Here is an 18,718-nt window from a genome sequence, read left to right on the forward strand (position 1 = left end):
AATTACTTTCTAAAGACTGAACAAAGACATGGCGTAAGAAACTCCCCATCCTCACTTGAATCATGTAACCAGCAGCGATCCAACCTTCTTCCGGAGACAACAAGTTGTGCACTGAATAATGGGACTTTAGTTGAGCCTGTTGTAATCCCCTGTACAGTAAAATTCAAATTGCAAGAAGAAGGTGCAGCACTGGGAGCAAATCTGTTATACTGCATGCAAATATACTGACAAGGGACAGAGTGACAGGAGGAGAAAGCAGAGTGAGCAGAGGAATGAATTCATCAGTCTGCTGATCTTTTACAGTCCAGTCACAGGCTGGGGAGATGGAGGTGACCTAGCTGTATTGCCCAACTGTTGTACAGTAAAATCAGGTCACTGGCCTGGCTGTGCTGTCTGAAAGGGTTGTGTAAACACTCAGGACTTAATGGATAAAAATATATTTTAAGTGATTATAAAGTCAAAAGGTTTTAAAACTATTTCAAATGCTGATTAAATCACTTGCAATGGATGCTGCTCCTTGATTTTTAAAAGTTCTAGTTTCCTGCAGAATCAGCTGGTCCCCTGATCACTGGCCCTAATATAATGTTTTAGGGTGGCTCCTTTCTCTTGTAGGGTCCTATGGTGCTACTAAACTGTAAGGGTCTCCAAACACACAGGCACAGCAGGGCAACCCAGTCCCCTGCTCCCTTCAACAAGTTAGTAGAGAGACAGTGTCTGTCCCTCATGATCTTGTACTCAACAAGAAGTTCAGGGAAGCTGAGCTGAGAGCTGTACAGAAACTGCAAGTCCTTTAGACTCTGGATTTATTTGTCAGGGAGTTCAGTTTAAAAAAATATATAATCTCAATATCATATGATCATATGTACTGGGACATACAGAAACAATCAGTAAAGGGCTGGCTGTAGAAGTTCACTTACCTCATAGGCCTCTCCTGTGAAATCACTGCCACAGAATTCACATCGAACTTTGCGCTTAGGACAGTCGTGCTGCATGTGGTCTGGCAAGTCTTTGCGGATCAGTTTGGTGCTGCAGCGGTTGGGGCAAGGGATCACATTAAAGGCACAAACACTGAGATGAGTCTGAGGGAACAAAATGGTAATTTAATGACGTGATTTTCCATTTCAAAACAGAATCACAATGTTAATGTGCAAAACCGAAGATCTTTGTTTAGTCAGGATGTTTCTTACCAGCAGCAAAGGTTCAGTAAGTGTCTGTAAACCTCTAGTGACAATGGTCTTTTCAACATTGTACATTAAAGTAGAACTGAAGGCAAAACCTTTTTTTTTTGTTGGTTTGTTTAGTTTTGGATAGTATAAGGGAGGGTTATAAACACATCTATGTCCCATTGACATCCACTTCTGCCTGATGGCCACATCAGGATGTGAGAGCAAAACACCAAAGAGGGAAATCCCCCAGGGTTACAAGATCTAGTGTCCTCTTTGGAAGATTTCCCATCTATTCTTGTTCTCGTGACAACACAAAATTTACAGCTGTCAGATGTTCCAATCCTTCTCCACACTATTAAAACTATAAAAAAAAAAATTCCCAGCAATAGTCACATTATAGGGCCAGTTTGGATTGAAGTTAATAAATGTGCAAGACTGCTTTTGATTCTGGGAGGATATTTAAGACGCACAGGGAGACCACATAATGTCTGTGGTGGGGGGTGTTAAATCGCGAGCAGTGTGTCATAATGCACAAGTGCTATGAAACTGCCACCATGCTGCCCAATTTTGCAACCCGACAACTGGCAAAAATGACTAAATATTTTTGTTGCTGACCGATACCTCTCTGAAGTATATACTTAATAGCTTTAAAAAAGAAAATTACAGCTTTGGGGATGGAAGAGATGTATAGCTCAATGTATTCCATGCCTACAAAATACCTAATCCATTTCTGGAAAAAACCACATGCTAGAAAATAGAACATGCCGATGAAATATTTACTCCTTGACTGGACTGGGGGAAGTACATCACATAAACGGCAACTACCAAACCACAGTCAGAGAACAAATGTAGCAGCCAATATGTGGTTGGTTCGTCTGAATGCAACTTCTCCAAGACTCACGATAATACAAAAACATGTGTAATAAGTCATACAGGCTTATCCTATCAGGCAGTACAAACTGCAGTGATAATGGGAGCCTTGCTCTTTGTTTTACTGAACAGACCCAGTAGTAATTACCTCCAGAATTCTAAATACAGCTGCCAATAACCTCACCTGGAGCTGCTTCAGCTGCCCACTCCAGCGACAACCCTCTTCACTATGTATACATCGTATAGACAGACTGAGGACTTGAGTTTCCAGCTCTCGATCTGGGTAGATCTGAAAAAAAATACATAGACCTTTCATAAACATTGTCTCACCAATGATAAAGAAACAGTGTATTCTGACAAATACAAAGAAAGCATTTTCACCGGGGTGCCACCTAGTGTGCCCAGAGCTAGATCCATGCCAAGGGTCATTTTACTGACAAGTGTGTAGTAAAGCACACACATGACAGCTGCCAGTTCAGCTGTGTCTCTGTCACTCAACGAAGCATTTGTCACAGGCTGGCACAAGGGGAAAAAATAAGTCTTTGTAATATCATGTCGAAACATTCCATCAATCCTACAGAACACGTGCAGCAGGAAAGGGATATGGAAGGAGGAAGGGGAGAGCTTTGCCTCCATGGATAATAGTAGGCCAGGCTGACATATTCAGAATAGCCATTCATAGTACAGCCCAACACACCAGCACAGCCTCTCCTGTAGTGCTGCTACCACAAAGCCTCTTTTCTCTCGTGCATCTCAATACTGTACTGACGTTGCTTTATCTCCAGTCAGTGCTGGGTTTGGCTCGGACACAAGGCACAAAAGCATGGTTTATACTCCTCTCGGAGCTGCATTTAAAAAGGCGCCTGGAACAGAAGGGCATTGTTGTGGGTCAGGGTGTCGCCTGGGCTCAGCTTATAGTGGTTCTGGAGAGGTTTTCTTTGGCAAGGGCTCCATTGGCTGGGTCTGCTTAGGGGCTATTTTAGAAGACAGCTTCTCAAGTAGAACAAACAAAAATATCTGTCACTGAACAGGAGAAAACTAATCTGCTGCATACTAACAAACTAATCCTTCCAATGACTTGGAACGCTTCTTCTAAGATGAAACAGTCCTTTTGTTCAGGTATGACATTCACGTGTAAGACTATGTTTACCAAAGCTCTGTAAACAATGGTGGAAATATTAAGCTCCTTCCTTTGAGTCACCATTGGAAATCTTTCTTGAAAAACATACGTTATACTTCCAAAGACCAGGGATGGAATTACATTTTCCAGTCACAGTTTTATGGCAGACAGAGACAGAGGGAGCACAGTCAGACCTGCGACTTTGTTTTCTTTTTGAATTAACACTACTAAAGTGTATGCAAACCCTAACAGTCAAATTATTTTCTTTGCTCCCTTTTGAGCTGATACATAAATTGTACATGTCTTTTTATAACTGTATGATAAATGCAGAAATAATTTTTGACCCTGCCAGAAAACCAACGAGCTTGTAACTTCCTGTGCACTCTGCTTGAGCTGCACAGAAATTCCAAACAGTGTAATCAGCCCTGCCCAGTTAAGTCTGTGTAATACCCCCCACATGTTATGGAGAGGAGGAGAGTTACCCTGTTCTATTTTTTTTCCGTTCAACCCACAGGCTAAAAAACGAAAAAAAAAAAAAAAACAAGATTCCTCCCATCAATGCTTACATGCATTGATCAAGGAATCCCCGCTGCTTCTTTTGTATTCCATCGGCTGCTGTCAGAATACCCAAGGTGTGCTGGCAGCTCGTTGGCTGCCAGCGCTGTTTGTTCTAAATTTTTCCGATCAGTTCATTCAATCTGCTGATCGAGGGATGCAGGCCAAAGGGGTGCAGACAGTGGCACCCACTGTGCGAATTTCGGCCGGTTCGAAGAACTTTGCATAATGTATGGTCAGCTTTATGGGGAGGAGGTGTTCTGTTGCCCTAACACTTCCTGCCCTAAAACCGATATGCTACTGAAGATGCGGTTAGTCCATAGATACAAAACACTGAATAAGCGTTGGTACTGTAGGACTGGAAACGTGTTACTGACAGGATTACTGGGTAAAAATTAAGAAAGAAAGCCCGAGAAGGAAAATCAACACAGCTACTCCATTAAATGCATGGTCCATTAAATGCATGGTGAACCTTTTTGTTCTTGGGTTTAGATACACACTTAGAAGCCTATTTGAACGACTGTCACAGAAATGTACAAGTAGTGAGGCAGTCCAATAGTGATCCTCCATATTTTTCCTGTAAATCCCCAACTTTCCCAAATATGCATGTGCCAATTTGTTCAATCCACAGAGAATCGACAAATTCAAGAACGCAGCAATCTGTATTTGTGAATTGCTCAGTTCTCTGTAGTTCCGATTCTGCTTAAACATATTCAGATAATTGCTCAACAGTGATTTACTTATCTCTACTAACCATATGTGTTCCAGCATAAAGTCAAAGCTCACTTATGCCAATATACTGTATCTACAATATGTACAAATAGGAACATATTAGAGGCAAGAGCCTGGACTGATTTCCTTATATAATAGGCCAGTGAATAAAATATATTGCCATATTATCCAACTAACTTATTTTATAAAATAAATGTAACCGATAACATTCTATTAGAAGAAGGGTGATAGAGGGCACTCAGGCAGTGGAAGGACCTAGTTATTACAGGAGATATTCCAACTTTTTTATAACAAAGTACCATGTATGCACCTATGCCAAAACTGTAAAGCCCGTGACACATTGCACATGAAGCCATGCAGAGCGAAGCAAAGCGCTCAGGCACGGAGCTTCGCGTGCAGTATGTGAGCTGAGTGCAGGCAGATGAATGACAGCACCTTCAGCGTAACAACCGGCTGGACGTCGCATCCTGACGCACAGGTTTATACGCGCGAGACGATTGTCTGATGAAATTTTTCAACCCGGCATGCTCAGCTATGCGAGCTCTCGCAAGCCAACGTGCCAGAGAGAAATTTACATGACACACTGCGCGCGAAGGCAGCGCGCCGCTTCGCGTGCAGTGTGTCACAGCCTTAAGAGGATTGTGTTGGCTCCTGTCACCGAGAATTGTGTAGGGACAGGTATCAGAACACTTCTCCCTTCGTTCTTGTAGAAATATGTACTTCCTATGGCCAGTCCACGTTTGTATTTGTTCAAAAGGAATTTGGGTTCTCCACAAGAGTTGTTCAACAATTGTTAGAAAAAAAACACAGGTCTTACCTTTGCGTAGTCTAGTGGAAGCTGGTCTTCTGGGCATTTAAAAACACCTTCACTGCAAAACAAAAACAACAAAAAAAAAAAAGAGACCTTAAATAAACAAAAACCCATGAAGAGCTAACATTACTATGTAGCAAAAAACATACTGGGTGTAAACATGAATGCCTTTTTTGTTTCAGGAAGAAACAGATCACAGTGTACTAGGCATATAAAAACACAGACTGGAAGATCTTCTAAACATCTATTGATTCATCCAGGTCTCTGTCTAGCACAAGCCTCCTGTGATGCAGTCAGTTTCATTAACATCTTTTTAGAACATGAAAACGTCTCTTCTTACTAGGTGGAACTTACAGGAAAAAAACTGAGAAAAACAAATGATCAGGGGAAAGAGAAACTGTGCTCGCTTTACTAGCCTTGCATGAGATAACTGCTACATAACCAAAATCACAGACTAGGTTATGTAAGAGACCAATGTTACAATTTACATATTTATAGGCAAATATTCCTAAACGCATTAGCAATAAAAAAAATTTACTGTGATAAAAAAGGAGGCTTTAAACCATATTCTCATTATATCTCATTATTTCTCTCCATCAGAATTACAGAGCAGCTATGGGAGAGTAAACTTAAAGTGTTATATCCTTTCATTCTCTTGACCCTGCAGAAGGCTACTGTAATAGTACTTTAGATTAGTCTTTGGGTAAAATGAGCATATCTAACCTTCCAGAAATAGAAAGAAAAAAAAAAGTTCTGTTGGTCGTCCATATGTTTAACAGAAACAAAACTATACATCTGTTAGTGGCCGCCACGTGGTTAACCTTCCCTTCCATGTGCTGATCTGAACCTAGGCTAACTCGTCAGCTTTCAACTGCTTCCAAAAATGTACAAGAAAGACCAGTACTTATAGATAGATATTTAGCAGCCAAATAACTACTTTGAAAAAGCCTAGAGTGCTAACCTTAATAATATGAGAGAAATGTAAATTCTGCCTCTATTCAGCAAGCCGGAAAGTTTTTCATCTTTTATATCAAAGACTTCAGCTTATCACGAGGGTTAGCATTTGCTATATTTAATGAGAGTAAAAGTACAGTAGTAACCAAACTGAACACGAGATGGCTGGCCTCAGGGCATGTTCTATAATGTAATAAAAACATAATTATGTATATCAAACACAACAGTATTAGAAGAGTCTTTACTTCAAGATAATTAGGAGGAAATTATTTTATTCCAAGTTTGCAAATTAAATAGTGCATGAAAAGCAATTTGGCACAGAGTAACCCTGGACTAACTAAAAGGCCCTTACAATGTAATGTGTACTGAAGTTTATAACATGTGAGCAGAACTAAACTGCGGTCACATTTAGTCGCACTTAGTAACCCTGATGACCGTCACCTTCCCATCCATGTTTTAGCCCATAGAACAGAGAGGAAATGCAGATGCATTCAGCTCTGACTTGTCTCAGGAGAAACATATTGACTGAACAAGGTCTTCTTCTAACCTGCGTATCCCCAAGATCAGTAAGCTAGCAGTGTATGCTGGGTTCATAGACAAATTATTGCGCAATCCAGCTGAAAGCAGCAAGATCTAGCGATGCTAAATATATATGATCGGCCTGATTAGCCAACAGAGTAAGTTATAGCCACTCTGGGGGTGGAGTTTATTAAAAGTACCAGCTAGTATAAGCCAATCAGATACCCTTGGCCAATTGATCTTTGGGGGAAAGGAGGAGGTCTATCTCAGCCAATAGTCTGTTGATTCTCCAAGATAAGTATGTATAGGGGTATATGAGGAGTTCAAAAGATGCATATGCTCATCTGTAACAAGACTTAATATATACTAATCATTTAGAACAGATGCTCCTAAAAACAAAATGGAGGACCTTCTTGTACGAGAGAATTGGGTCTTTCACCCTTCAATACGCAGGGCTCTGATGTGGAGCATAGATATAAATTATCATACAATATTTCATCTGCGTCTATGTCACAACTACCTGTTATAGTACAGCAGCACTATTTAGCACATGTGAAAGTCCATGGATGTGGCAAACAGTGTTGTGAAGCACCAACCCCTTCTGTCAAGTCCTTCTTTCTATAAGCTGCTGAAGTAGGTGTAAAAAGCCATACATCTGGGTGAACTGTTTCTACAGATAGAATGTAGGGACGACGGATTAAATATGTTGCTCAATAATAAATGACTGATTCATTACACAGATTCAATTAACTGGATTTACAACAGTCTCCCAGAGAGTATGAGATCTGTACTTTACATACAGTCATAGATCTAAGAAGGCACCTTCTAAATAACCTCATGACAAGACTGGTTGTTTTTCGGCTTTCAAATTTCAGCATGGTTTCACTGAAAGGTTTGTGCAAAATATATTTCAAGTTATCATTTAATTCATATTTTAGGATGTCCTCCATATCAGCATCTAAAAAACAAGCACTATAACCAATAAGCCAAAGCCCTGTGGACCACATGTCAAGCTTCACCCAGGAGAGACGAAAGGTCTCATTACATGAATACACACTCTTCATAACCGTGTGTAAAATCTCCCAGAGGAACTGAGATCTGTTGAGAGAGATTTAGTAAACTAGTTTCAGTGTATCTGGCACTCCTATGCTGCAAATGATTCAATATGAACCCAATTACTGAGCACATCTGGGCTAACTTGCAGATGCTGCTACAGTCCACTCTGCCAGCTGGCTGCTAAAGACTTTCATTCTGAACTCTCTCTCCTCTCATGTAACTTCCTCCCTCTGTATAACCTCAGCTCTGCTACAAAAGCAAATACTTGACACACTGGCTCATGTGTTTCACACAACATGCTGCGTGTTCCGTCCTCATGCAAACTCCAAGGTGCGATTCCCCAGCTCCAAGTGCTCTCCCCAAGTTCTGGACAAAACTATAATTCTATTAGTCCAAACAACAGCAATTAAACTCTATATCTGTTTTTTTTTTTACAAAAGTACCCAATGTCCTCTGTAGATTATGTTTTAGCATGATTTCTATTATTAGTGTTACAAATGTTTTTAAAAACTACTAGTGACGTTTTCTTCTGCTGCTGTGCTTACTGCTTATAAGTTGTGTCCACTTATTTGAAAATGGGATCAAAGCACGGTTCAAATTTCCATAAGCGCTCACCCACTGCTGAGGTCAATGTGTGCCTTGAGTTGTTCATTTAAAACCCATCTCCAAGCAAACAAAAACAAAAGTACCATTAACTGCTCGTGTTTGTCTTGAAGTAAAGCAGATTTACTTACCTGATCCCCGCTATCTCCCTCAGGGCCACTAGACCGCTCCCCACCACCTCTTGGGCTCCAGTGGTGTAAGGACCGCTGATGTCATCACATCTAATGCAGGTTCTATAGATCTGCATTAGACATGAGGATACCGGGGAACACTCCACTAGCTGGAGTGAATGGGGAGAGAAGAGGAGAGCGGTGGCCACCAGGAGAATGGGGATAAGCAAGTAAAAGTGCTTTATTCCAGGTTACCTAGAAAAAAAAAGGAGCACTTAATTTTAGCACAGCGTTTCTCAACCTTTTTTACAGCCACGGCACCTTTTAAAAGTAAACAAAATCGTGAGGTGCCCAGTCTAAAATGTAAAAAACGTAATTGGTAACAAAATACATGGGGTCCCTCCAAAATCAATCCCAGAATCTTATCCCCGATAGGGGTTTGGTAAGAATTTTAAGGGGGACCCCACGCAAGAGCCCCCTTTACATCATCAGGAGCCTCCTCTCTCTAGGAGACCTTCAAAGCAAAATCCCCCTTCACATCAGAGGCATAACACTGACAATTTTGAGGCAGCCCTGAGGAAGCCAGAAGGGACCCTAGTTGAGAAAGGCTGTTCTAGCAGTGCAAGGGTACTTTTGTTGTTTGCCCAGTGATGGGCCTTAAGTGGTTCCTCCCCGTAGGCACCCTGCACCATGGAACTCTACAAATATTAGGTTTTTAGAAGGTCTGTGCATTCACAGTTCAGAAATCTCAAAACCATAGCCGACTGTTCATAGATCATGCCTAGCCCCGAAAGGAAGATAAAAGTCTTGAGTTTGCCATGCCCTTCACAATCAGTAATATTAACCCATGTGAGAGAAATAGAAAGACAGCCGTTTGCATAATCTAAAGCCAGGCTCCGTGTATCTACCCTGCTGGGAATAATACCCCCTGTGAGCTAATATTTAACTTCACCTCTTGCAGAGAAAATAAACAGTCATCTTAAAAACAAGGACACAGAGGTTACTGTAACTTTAAAGCAAACATTCAATTTTCGCTCGAACTGTAACAGAGTTTATTTCACCCACCTCAGAGATCAGAAGCCTGCAACAGAAAACCACCAAATCCAGAAACACAGGACAGAACCATGACGAGACGGATGCACTGTAAATGTCGCAATCCATATGACTGAGTAATGTAACCAGCATAACAATTCCACCCTTAGTACTGGGCCATCCCTGAGCGTGTCACTTTCTAGTTATGACACATAGGATTGCGCCTACATACTACCAGGTCCAAAAGGGCAAGGCGAGAACAAACCTCAATCGTAAATACAGTTTATTTTTACTTTGGAAGATTCCATGAAAGCTCCCTGGAGCATGCAATACAGTTTCTAGCACAAAATATACCGTATTTTCATAGTGTGTTAGTAATCAAACATGCATACGTACTGGGTGCCCATGTGTACTGAGCCATAGGTCACAGAAGAATAAATGGAAACTATTATTGTTTTGGATCAGTTTTATTGCATTTATTATATAGCTATATTACATTTTACACTGATTTACCCACAACACCTGCATTACAGGCAATATAGCTCAGGGTGTACAGTCGAAGCCGTTTATTTTCATGCTCTTAATATTACAGAGTTGTCTGAACACAGGAGAGAGCAGGCGTCATATTTCAGCTTCAGCTGTTGAACTCTGTAAATGGCATGGTTTTCGTGCAAATAGAGATTCTAAAAAGAGTTGTCCACCTGCTGACTGCAAATAAAACATGCAAATTATATATATATAACTTTCTGTATATCCATCCACTGTTAGTTCACTTTAAGGTGTATTGTATTACAAGAATGTAATATATTGCAGCTTGCCAGTCCTCAGGTATGATAGTTGCAATGATTTAGCTTTTTTCAGGCTTGGTTTCCTTCATTTTCACCTAATAATCCTGCCAGTAGCACACTTCCTCGTGCCCTAGGATGAAAATGCTTACTTGCCATGCTATACTATATGTATGGGGGACCCCCCACCTTCTGATCCCCCATGACATAGGAGGATGTGCTCTGAAGGGCACAGAGGTAAATATGCAGCTGATAACCCTGCTGGAGATAATACTGAGAAAATAAGGACTTGCAAGCTCACTGGATTTCTGGCAGGGTTGACAGGTATTTTCTTGCATTTATCTAACCGATATAACACTTTCAATGGTATATTAAATAGACCAAAAGGGAGCAAACGAGGAGTTTATTATTAGGGTTTACATACACCATTAAAAGCTTCGGAAGGAATGCACCTATGCACATAGGACCTACTAAGTAGACTGCCAAAATCAAAACACAGTTTCCATGTATTTTTTTAAAAGTGTTTTTTTTTAAAGTACAGCAGAACCAAGTTAAGGTAATAAAATGCAGTATTTCATCAAAGGGGTTTGCCAACTCCATTCTTCACTCAAAAAGGCAGTACTCATGTTCCTAAAATTGTGCATTACTAACCTCAAGAAACAACAGAAAATACGCAAAACGTAAGCAGCATGTTTTTCCACCCTAACCGCAGAATAGATTAAGTCTGTTATCTCTTATATGACTATGCACTGTTTAATCTGATGAATGGGTTTACACACTTCCCATGGATTCCAGCAAGAAGACTTTCCTCCTACACTAGGATCTCACTCGCATGCTGCAACATTAAAATAACCAAAAAAGAAGACTTACAGGGCTATTCACAATAGGGTGAAGAGTTTGGAGAAGGCAGGAAAAGTGAACAATCTAGGACAACATAGCCGATTCTGAAAAATTCTACAATTCAGCTCACTTTCCAGTTCAGCTATGTTGTCCTAGATTGTTGGCTTCTCCAAACTCTTCACCCTTTTGTGAATAACCCTGTTAGTGTGGAGAACGAGATTCCATCCCAACCTTAGATCCCAGAGAGATGAAACAATGCTAGTAAGTGATTTCGTCAGCCATAATTCACTCAAAACTGAAATAGCAGTACTGGATAGACCTTGTGAAACCTTGACCTTGTGTTGGATGACCAGTGAAACGTCTTCAAGAAAAATACAGCAAGTCCAGTTGCCTTGACTTATTTTTTACAGATATACCATGACCTGGATGAATGAGAACCTTCACAGACGTATGGATAGACCTCATTTTGCAGATCTTGCAAATATCATACCACTGCCCCAACTCTGGTCTATTTTTCGGACTATTAGTTAAGTTAAATGGGAACTATGGGGTTAGGGCTTTTCCCTATAGTTCTCCTAAGGGTAACGGGAGGACACAAACTAGCGTCCTCCCATCACCCTAAGCTTAGTATATCGCAAGCTACAGCTTACGGTATACTGAGACGCCGCAGCCGGAACGGATCCCGACATCACTTTCGAGATCCACCCAGCTGCATGATTGACAGCTGGCTCTGCCTATCTAGAGGCAGAGCCAGCTGTACCCGCCCCCTCCCCCGTCCGTTTCGCCAGTCAGCACTGGAGGAACGGACAGGGGAGGGAATCCCTGCAGGGCGCCGTGAGTGACAGTCACGGCTCTCTGCACGGATAGATCGAGAAGTGAGCGAGCGACGGTATGTGTTCGCTCACTTCCCGATCTACTGAGCCGACCTGTGACAGTTTTATTTTCACGTGTCGGCTCAGATTATGAGGCTGAGTGAAAATCACTCACCTCTATATTCTCCTTTAACCTCACCATGCTGGTAATACTCCCATAGGTCTTCTCCCTCCTATAAGCCTAGGCAGAATAGCTCTTCTTACTACCCATCATCCCGCAGAGCGATCCCAGTGCAAGAGTAATTACAACTTTCAGCTGGCCTGCAGCAACTTAAGAGGAATGTAACATTTTCTGGGTTTTTGAGTTATAATTGTTGTTTTTATGATAATTATAACACAACTTTCCGAATTTACTTGTTTTCTCCTCCATATTTTTACTGTATTAAAATTTAGAGATCTGCAGACTAGCCTCTAGAGGAGACTCTCATTGATCCAATGCAATTACTGCATTGCTCTCAACAACGGTTGAGATAAAATGCTGCATTAGAAGTGCATGGTTTTCAATGAGTCAGCCAACAAATTGGGTTTTATTGTGATAATGAGCAATAAAGTACAGCCATTATGTAGCACAGCAAAGCAGGAAAGGGAGCCGGCATTCCTAATGAGCCAAAATGTCTGTCCCCATGTACATGGCCCCCATTATTTCAGGTATTTGTACTAGATAAAATACAATGGTTTAGTGATTTTTAAAGTAATACATATGTTATTAATAAAGGGTGTGTTTTTTTTACATATTTGAGCAGAGCTGGTCCTTCCAGGTCCATTGCTGCGTACATGTATTCTAAAAATTACAGACAAGTCTTTCTAGTAAGAAAAGTATCCAAGCCAACTTTAAATTCATGTGCACATCTGGAGAGAATAATACATCTTTATTAGTCTTCTTATTCTCACTACCAGAGAGCTGCATCCCTTTTCCAAGAATCCTTTCACTGTCAGATGGGGGGGGTGAGCTGATCCAGGGCAAGGGTAGTGAGTGTTAACAACAGGAGGCTCTGCAATACACACAGCTGATGTAACACACAATAGTGTGTATCCTACAAAACCCAGAACCTCATCTCCTGTGCCAGGCAGCTGCTCCTCTCCACACCCAAGAATGCTGTGGGAATTCTCTGGAATCTGCAAACTGGCCAAAGTGTTTCACTGCCAATCACCTGCTGTGTGACTTGACATCAGAATCCCCAGTGGAAGCATTACAATATCAAGTGTGTACAAGGCTTGGACACCTGTCCTATCGCAAGGCCATATACAATGCACGTTTCTTGGAAAAGTAAATGAACCAGGCTGTCAGCCATAAAAATGTATTTCCATTCACATCACTCTAATTTGATGTATAGAGGTCAGTTGAAGTTCAATGTACCTACAAGTTCTAATAAAGTACAGATGCAAGTCTAGTTAGAGCCTCAACATATTTATAAAAAGTCAGTCCGTGCACAGAATCCATTGTGACTAAATCTGAACACAAGGTTGGTCTATTAGCTTTTGCTTACATCCTTAAATTTCTCTTATGAATGATGGCCATACAGCAGAATTACTAAATTTTACGTTGTCTGTTCTCTGAACTTTTGAAACAGTTATTAGGGTCAAATTGACGATGAATGGACTTCGGGCTCTTTCAAAATGTTTTTTTTTACGTGACTACAGCCGATGGAACTTTTTCTAAAACCAGCAAAATTCTAACCGTGAATGTGGATTTCGTTCAAGAAATTCCATTCTTTTCTAAAACAGAATGTTAAATCTGAACAACATTTCAAACAACAGTCATCAAATTTCTGATGACATGATCAGATGTTCTGACAAGATTTTTCATATGAGCTAAGGTTCAGACCTGATCGAAACCCGGGACCGCGCGATCGTGTGCTATTGCACACAGCGGTTGCCGCGTGGCCTCATTGATTAGAATGGGGTTATATCCGTGTGGCAATCGCTAGTGCCTTTTTTTGCAACACACGACGTGTGGCTTTTTTTAGCCGCGATCATATTCAATTGCACGGATGGAATGACAGCGTGAAACTGCGCAATCTCTCCGGCGCGACTGGGGTGCCACTGGAAAATAATGGCACCTCCATGGCGATCGGCGACTCCCGTGACCGCCCGGCAATCCGCGCGGTTTTGTGCATGATTGCCGCGCGGTCAGGAGTCGCCCAGGTGTGAACCTAGCCTGAATGTTACAACTAAAACGTACCAGTGTATGTCCAGCTTTAGTCTGTAAGCCAGGGCTGGACAGATCCTGGAGCAAGGTAGCCAATGTTTTTCAAAATAAAAGTTGGTGCCTAACTTTTCTAAACTGGCTTCTAAAAAAATCCTGCTGGCTCCTGGATTTGACAGATTTGCTCCCGACTATTTGAGAAGCCAATTCTGTATTATTATAATACAGGATTTATATAGCGCCAACAGTTTGTGCAGCGCTTTACAATATAAGGAAGACATTACAATTACAATACAATTCAAGACAAGATGGTAAGGAGGGCCCTGCCCGTGAGGGCTTACAATTTTTCATAGCTCCTTCTATTCCTCAGTGTCATAGCCCTCTCCTGTTCTCGGAGTGCCATTCTACTGTTTGTGCTGGCCCAGCTCATCCACCCCTTCCCTCATAATGTTTTATGTAGCTGCTAGGGAAGGAGTGAAGGAAATACTTGAGTAACCGGAATCTGTGGGGGCTGGTGACATCACATTGAAGATGGCGGTGATCAGCAGAACTCTCAGGGCTTTTGGATGTCTACACAAGGGAGGCTTCTACAAGTAAATAACGTGCCTAAAATACAATTAATGCACATAAAATGAATGATCTTTGTTTGTATCTCCAAACATGTAAAAGTGAGAAAAAACAATAACAGTACTGTTAAGCCAACAACAAACTGAAATATTTCAGATTTCTCTCTAACCGCCCCCTGGTTTAGAAATTCTTTAATATCTCTTTAAAAGACCCTCCCTTTCAATACACTCTCATTTCCCAGTCTAAACTGTTTTGCTTAGGGCGAGACAATGAACGGATTTATTTAATAGTTTGTCATTTTCCTCCCACTCACCAACATAACAAAGCACTCAGCCTATAGAGCTATAGACATCTGTAATATTTTCTGGCAGGTAACAAGGTGGTGTCATTGCCTTTACAATGAACAGATACTACGAGGTCATTGCCTTTACAATGAACAGATACTACGAGGAAAAGTTACATTCACAATTATTTAGTCGTCTCGCAATTTTTCTTTTAAGCTTAAAGCAGTCCTCTAAAGATTTAAGTCAGACCACCTAGAAAAACAAATTCAGTTATAGTTGGTGTCTGGTGTTCTGCTTCGTTCAATGGGGACTTATCTCTTGGTGACTCCATCAGCTAGCTGAGGAATCCCAGCAATGGTTTTACCTTGATGTCTCCTTGCCTTGCTAAATCAGGGAAATTACCAGGAGTTCTGTTTCCACCCAATGCATGCTCATTATATAACGTATAATAAAAAAATGAAAAAGGGAGAGCAAGAAACAATAGTTACTATGGATGCATAGCTCTGGAAACTCAAACAATTACATTTCTCCACTGGATACCTTCACAAAATACCAAAAAGTTGAAATATAAAGTTTTGCATGGACTGTCCCTTCAACTTTTTGATAAAAATGTATAACCTTACATTTAGTTTAAAAGGCTGCGCATGCACAGAGATGCAGTAGTCTATTCTAATGATTTGTATACTTTCTTGCTGTGTCATTTCAAGTAACAGTCAGGACATATAAAACACCATAAAATAATGGCGATAAGGTGATAGAATTGCCACTGGTTGGCCATAATTGACTTAATCCTGCCCCTGATCCACTGCCCGATATAATACTAGGCCCCTTTATGGGTACACCTTGGGAACAATAAGATCACTTCTGATGCCAATCTTTGAGTGACCTAGCCATTTCAATCTATTGGGCTAGTTGCACAATAGAATGACAGCCCTAATGCAATTGAGCACAGGCAGAAATCTCCCAGTCAGTCATTCTGAAAAAAAGAAATCTGCTCAGGCTATGGCAAGCTATTGTTCCCCATGTGCATTGAAAGGATGAGTTATCTGAATAGCAGTAACGGTCTACCCAATCAAGTGCAAACGTTCCAGTCAGTTTACACCTCCAGGCTCTAACAACAAAAAACTTCAGCTGCCATTTATCGAATCCCTTGTCAGTTTAACTGAAGACAATAGTTCCATCTAACAAAAATTTTTTAGACACGGGGTATATTTTGTATGTTTGTGTGTAAGGAAGTTCCTTTGGTTTCAATGCTACCCTCCAGACACATGCTTTTTGGAGTATCTCTTTAGATGTTTTCAGATCAGTTTATTAAAGCTCCATCAAAGTGTGCTTGTTCCTTGAAAGGAATGGTGCGATTTATTTTTATATTTATGCTACGTGTGCTCTATTTGTGTCATCCCCTTTACTTTCTGGGAGTGCAACCAGTCCAGTTAGTGGGCTGGAAGCGGTGAGCAAAGTGACTGACATCATCATATGCTACAAATAATACAAAGGAATAACATAAGGGGAAAAAAATTATCAGATGCATATAGGATTTTGTATAGAATGAATGGTCTGTTTTACAACTCACTGCATCCGTTTGACAGAACTGATCAGTCAGACATAGTGAAGCAACTGCAATACAACTAGGTGCGGTGTAAGACAAAACTGAAACCATATACATTGAACAGGTGCTGTAATGTGCCTTACCTGTGTAACCTAATAGAAGTGCATTATCTGATGAGCCAATACTCCCAAGTCATCTAGACACTGTACGTGACGCAGAGCTGCCTCAAACAGGGCACGGCAACTTGTGTCATGAGGATCGTCAGAGCAGTAGCTACTCCTCAGCTAGATCCTCGTGTCAGGAAAAGACTCAGCGAGCCAATTACTAGTATCAGGCACAAAGTACATACAGAGTGCAAAGAGAAACAGAGGGGCCATTTAATAACTCCAGAAACAATAGACTTTTAAAACTCAAACTCATCCAAATGATGACTTCATTTGAATATGTGCTGGCGAATCACGGTGAAATAAAGTAGAAAAATCTATTCATCACTCAGGCAAAATAAACCGTGCCTTGAGTATGTATTACAAAGTAAATCAAGTCAACAAGTGAAAAGACTGAACTAATGCAGTCCCGGAACTTTTATTTATCTTAATTGCTTTTTGTAATTCTTTGCAGCCATATTGTTTAAACTTCCAGGTGGGATTGTAGCCACTTCTTACATGTTTCTGCGCTATGAAAACCTTGCTGCTCCCTCTGTGATAGAGTACAGATCCTACAGAGGGTGGAAAAGACAATATTTGGCTATTGTATTTCCAGGCTCAGGGACATGGGTTCCGCGAATGTGAGATTAGTGACAAGCAATGGGTTGCCTTGGAAGGTTATAGATGTCTATAATTAAAAAACACAAACCTTTGAAAGTATTTTTTGCATATGAGGAACTTTAACAATGCTAGCTGGACTGTGGCACAAAATTTTAATATTGAACATTACACTTTAGTTTGTAATCAGTGAACTTGCACTAGAATCTAAATGAAAGAAGAAGCATCTGACATTTGGACGACATGCTGTTGTCACCTTGAGAAAGAGGACCTGCGTATCCTCGAAATGTCGGACTTTTTAAAAATCAGTTTCCACGTAAAGCTTGCAAACTCTGCATGGAGTGCTGGCCTTTTTCTTAATTTTTCACGAACAGCACCACAATTGGCAATGCACCCAAAGTATCTGATGGCCCTGAAAGTATGTGTGCAGGACAGACACATAGATGGATTGTACTAGAATCTGGTGGCATCAATTTCTGGAAGAATGAGGCAGCTACTTCCAAACTGTATAACTGACCATCATACACAACAGTACCCTTAATTATCAGGCAAGTAGAGCTGCAGCTAACGATTATTTTCAAAATCGATTAGTTAGCCGATTATTGAGTTCGATTAATCGGTTAATCGGATAAAATAAAAAATTTTAAATGGCTCTAGTGATGGGACTACTAGTTTGTATTGAGATTGCAGTCCATCACAGGAGCAAGGTTGGAGCGGTGAAAGTGTGGTGTACAATATAGTGAAATTAAAAGTATAAAATTATACAGCAATGAATGCAGAATGGCACCGGCTATAGAGGACTACAAAACCCAGCAATTGTACATTATAGCTGGTGGTAATCTAGTCCTGGTATACTATTGCTGGGTTTTCTATAACTAGTGGTATTTGGCATTGCACCACTGTATAATGTATTATTGCTGGGTTTTGTAGTCCTCCATAGCTGGTGGTATTCCGCATTGCGCTGTATAATGTATTATTGCTGGGATTTGTAGTCCTCTATACAGCGCAATGCAGAAAACCACCAGCTATATTGAAATACAACAAATCCCAGCAATACATTATACATACAGTGTATGATGTATTGCTAGTATTTGTAGTCCTCTATAGCTGATGGTATAATATACAGCACAATGTACCATCAGCTATAGAGGAATACAAATCCCAGCAATACATTATAGAGCACCATGTGGGGGAAAGTGCAGGCTTACCTGAGCAGTCTTCCAGCAACTTGCTTCTGAGATCGGTCCTGTCTATCGGCGGCTGTCATCCCACCACACCTGCTCCTCCTTACTTCTCCCCGGGTCCCTGTGCCGATCGTGGATGTGGGCGGGCAGTGAGAAGGTGCAGCGTGTGGATCGTGGATGCGGGCCGGTCTGGCAGCAGCGA

At 41.0% G+C, this 18,718-nt stretch overlaps 1 protein-coding gene across 1 annotated transcript in view; it reads right to left on the minus strand.

Moving 5' to 3' along the window:
• The window catches only part of TRAF4 (TNF receptor associated factor 4), a 42,924-nt gene that overhangs the window by 4,005 nt on the left and 20,201 nt on the right, over positions 1-18,718 (minus strand). The window contains exons 2-4 of the mRNA XM_018555032.1: positions 5,261-5,312; positions 2,221-2,325; positions 918-1,079 (exon numbers count right to left, since the gene is read on the minus strand). Of these exons, the coding sequence (XP_018410534.1) occupies positions 918-1,079; positions 2,221-2,325; positions 5,261-5,312 (319 nt within the window). The remainder of the gene's footprint in view (positions 1-917; positions 1,080-2,220; positions 2,326-5,260; positions 5,313-18,718) is intronic.

This window comes from Nanorana parkeri, unplaced genomic scaffold (assembly GCF_000935625.1).
Source record: "Nanorana parkeri isolate BGI_ZX_2015 unplaced genomic scaffold, ASM93562v1 scaffold181, whole genome shotgun sequence".
Classification (NCBI taxonomy): domain Eukaryota; kingdom Metazoa; phylum Chordata; class Amphibia; order Anura; family Dicroglossidae; genus Nanorana; species Nanorana parkeri.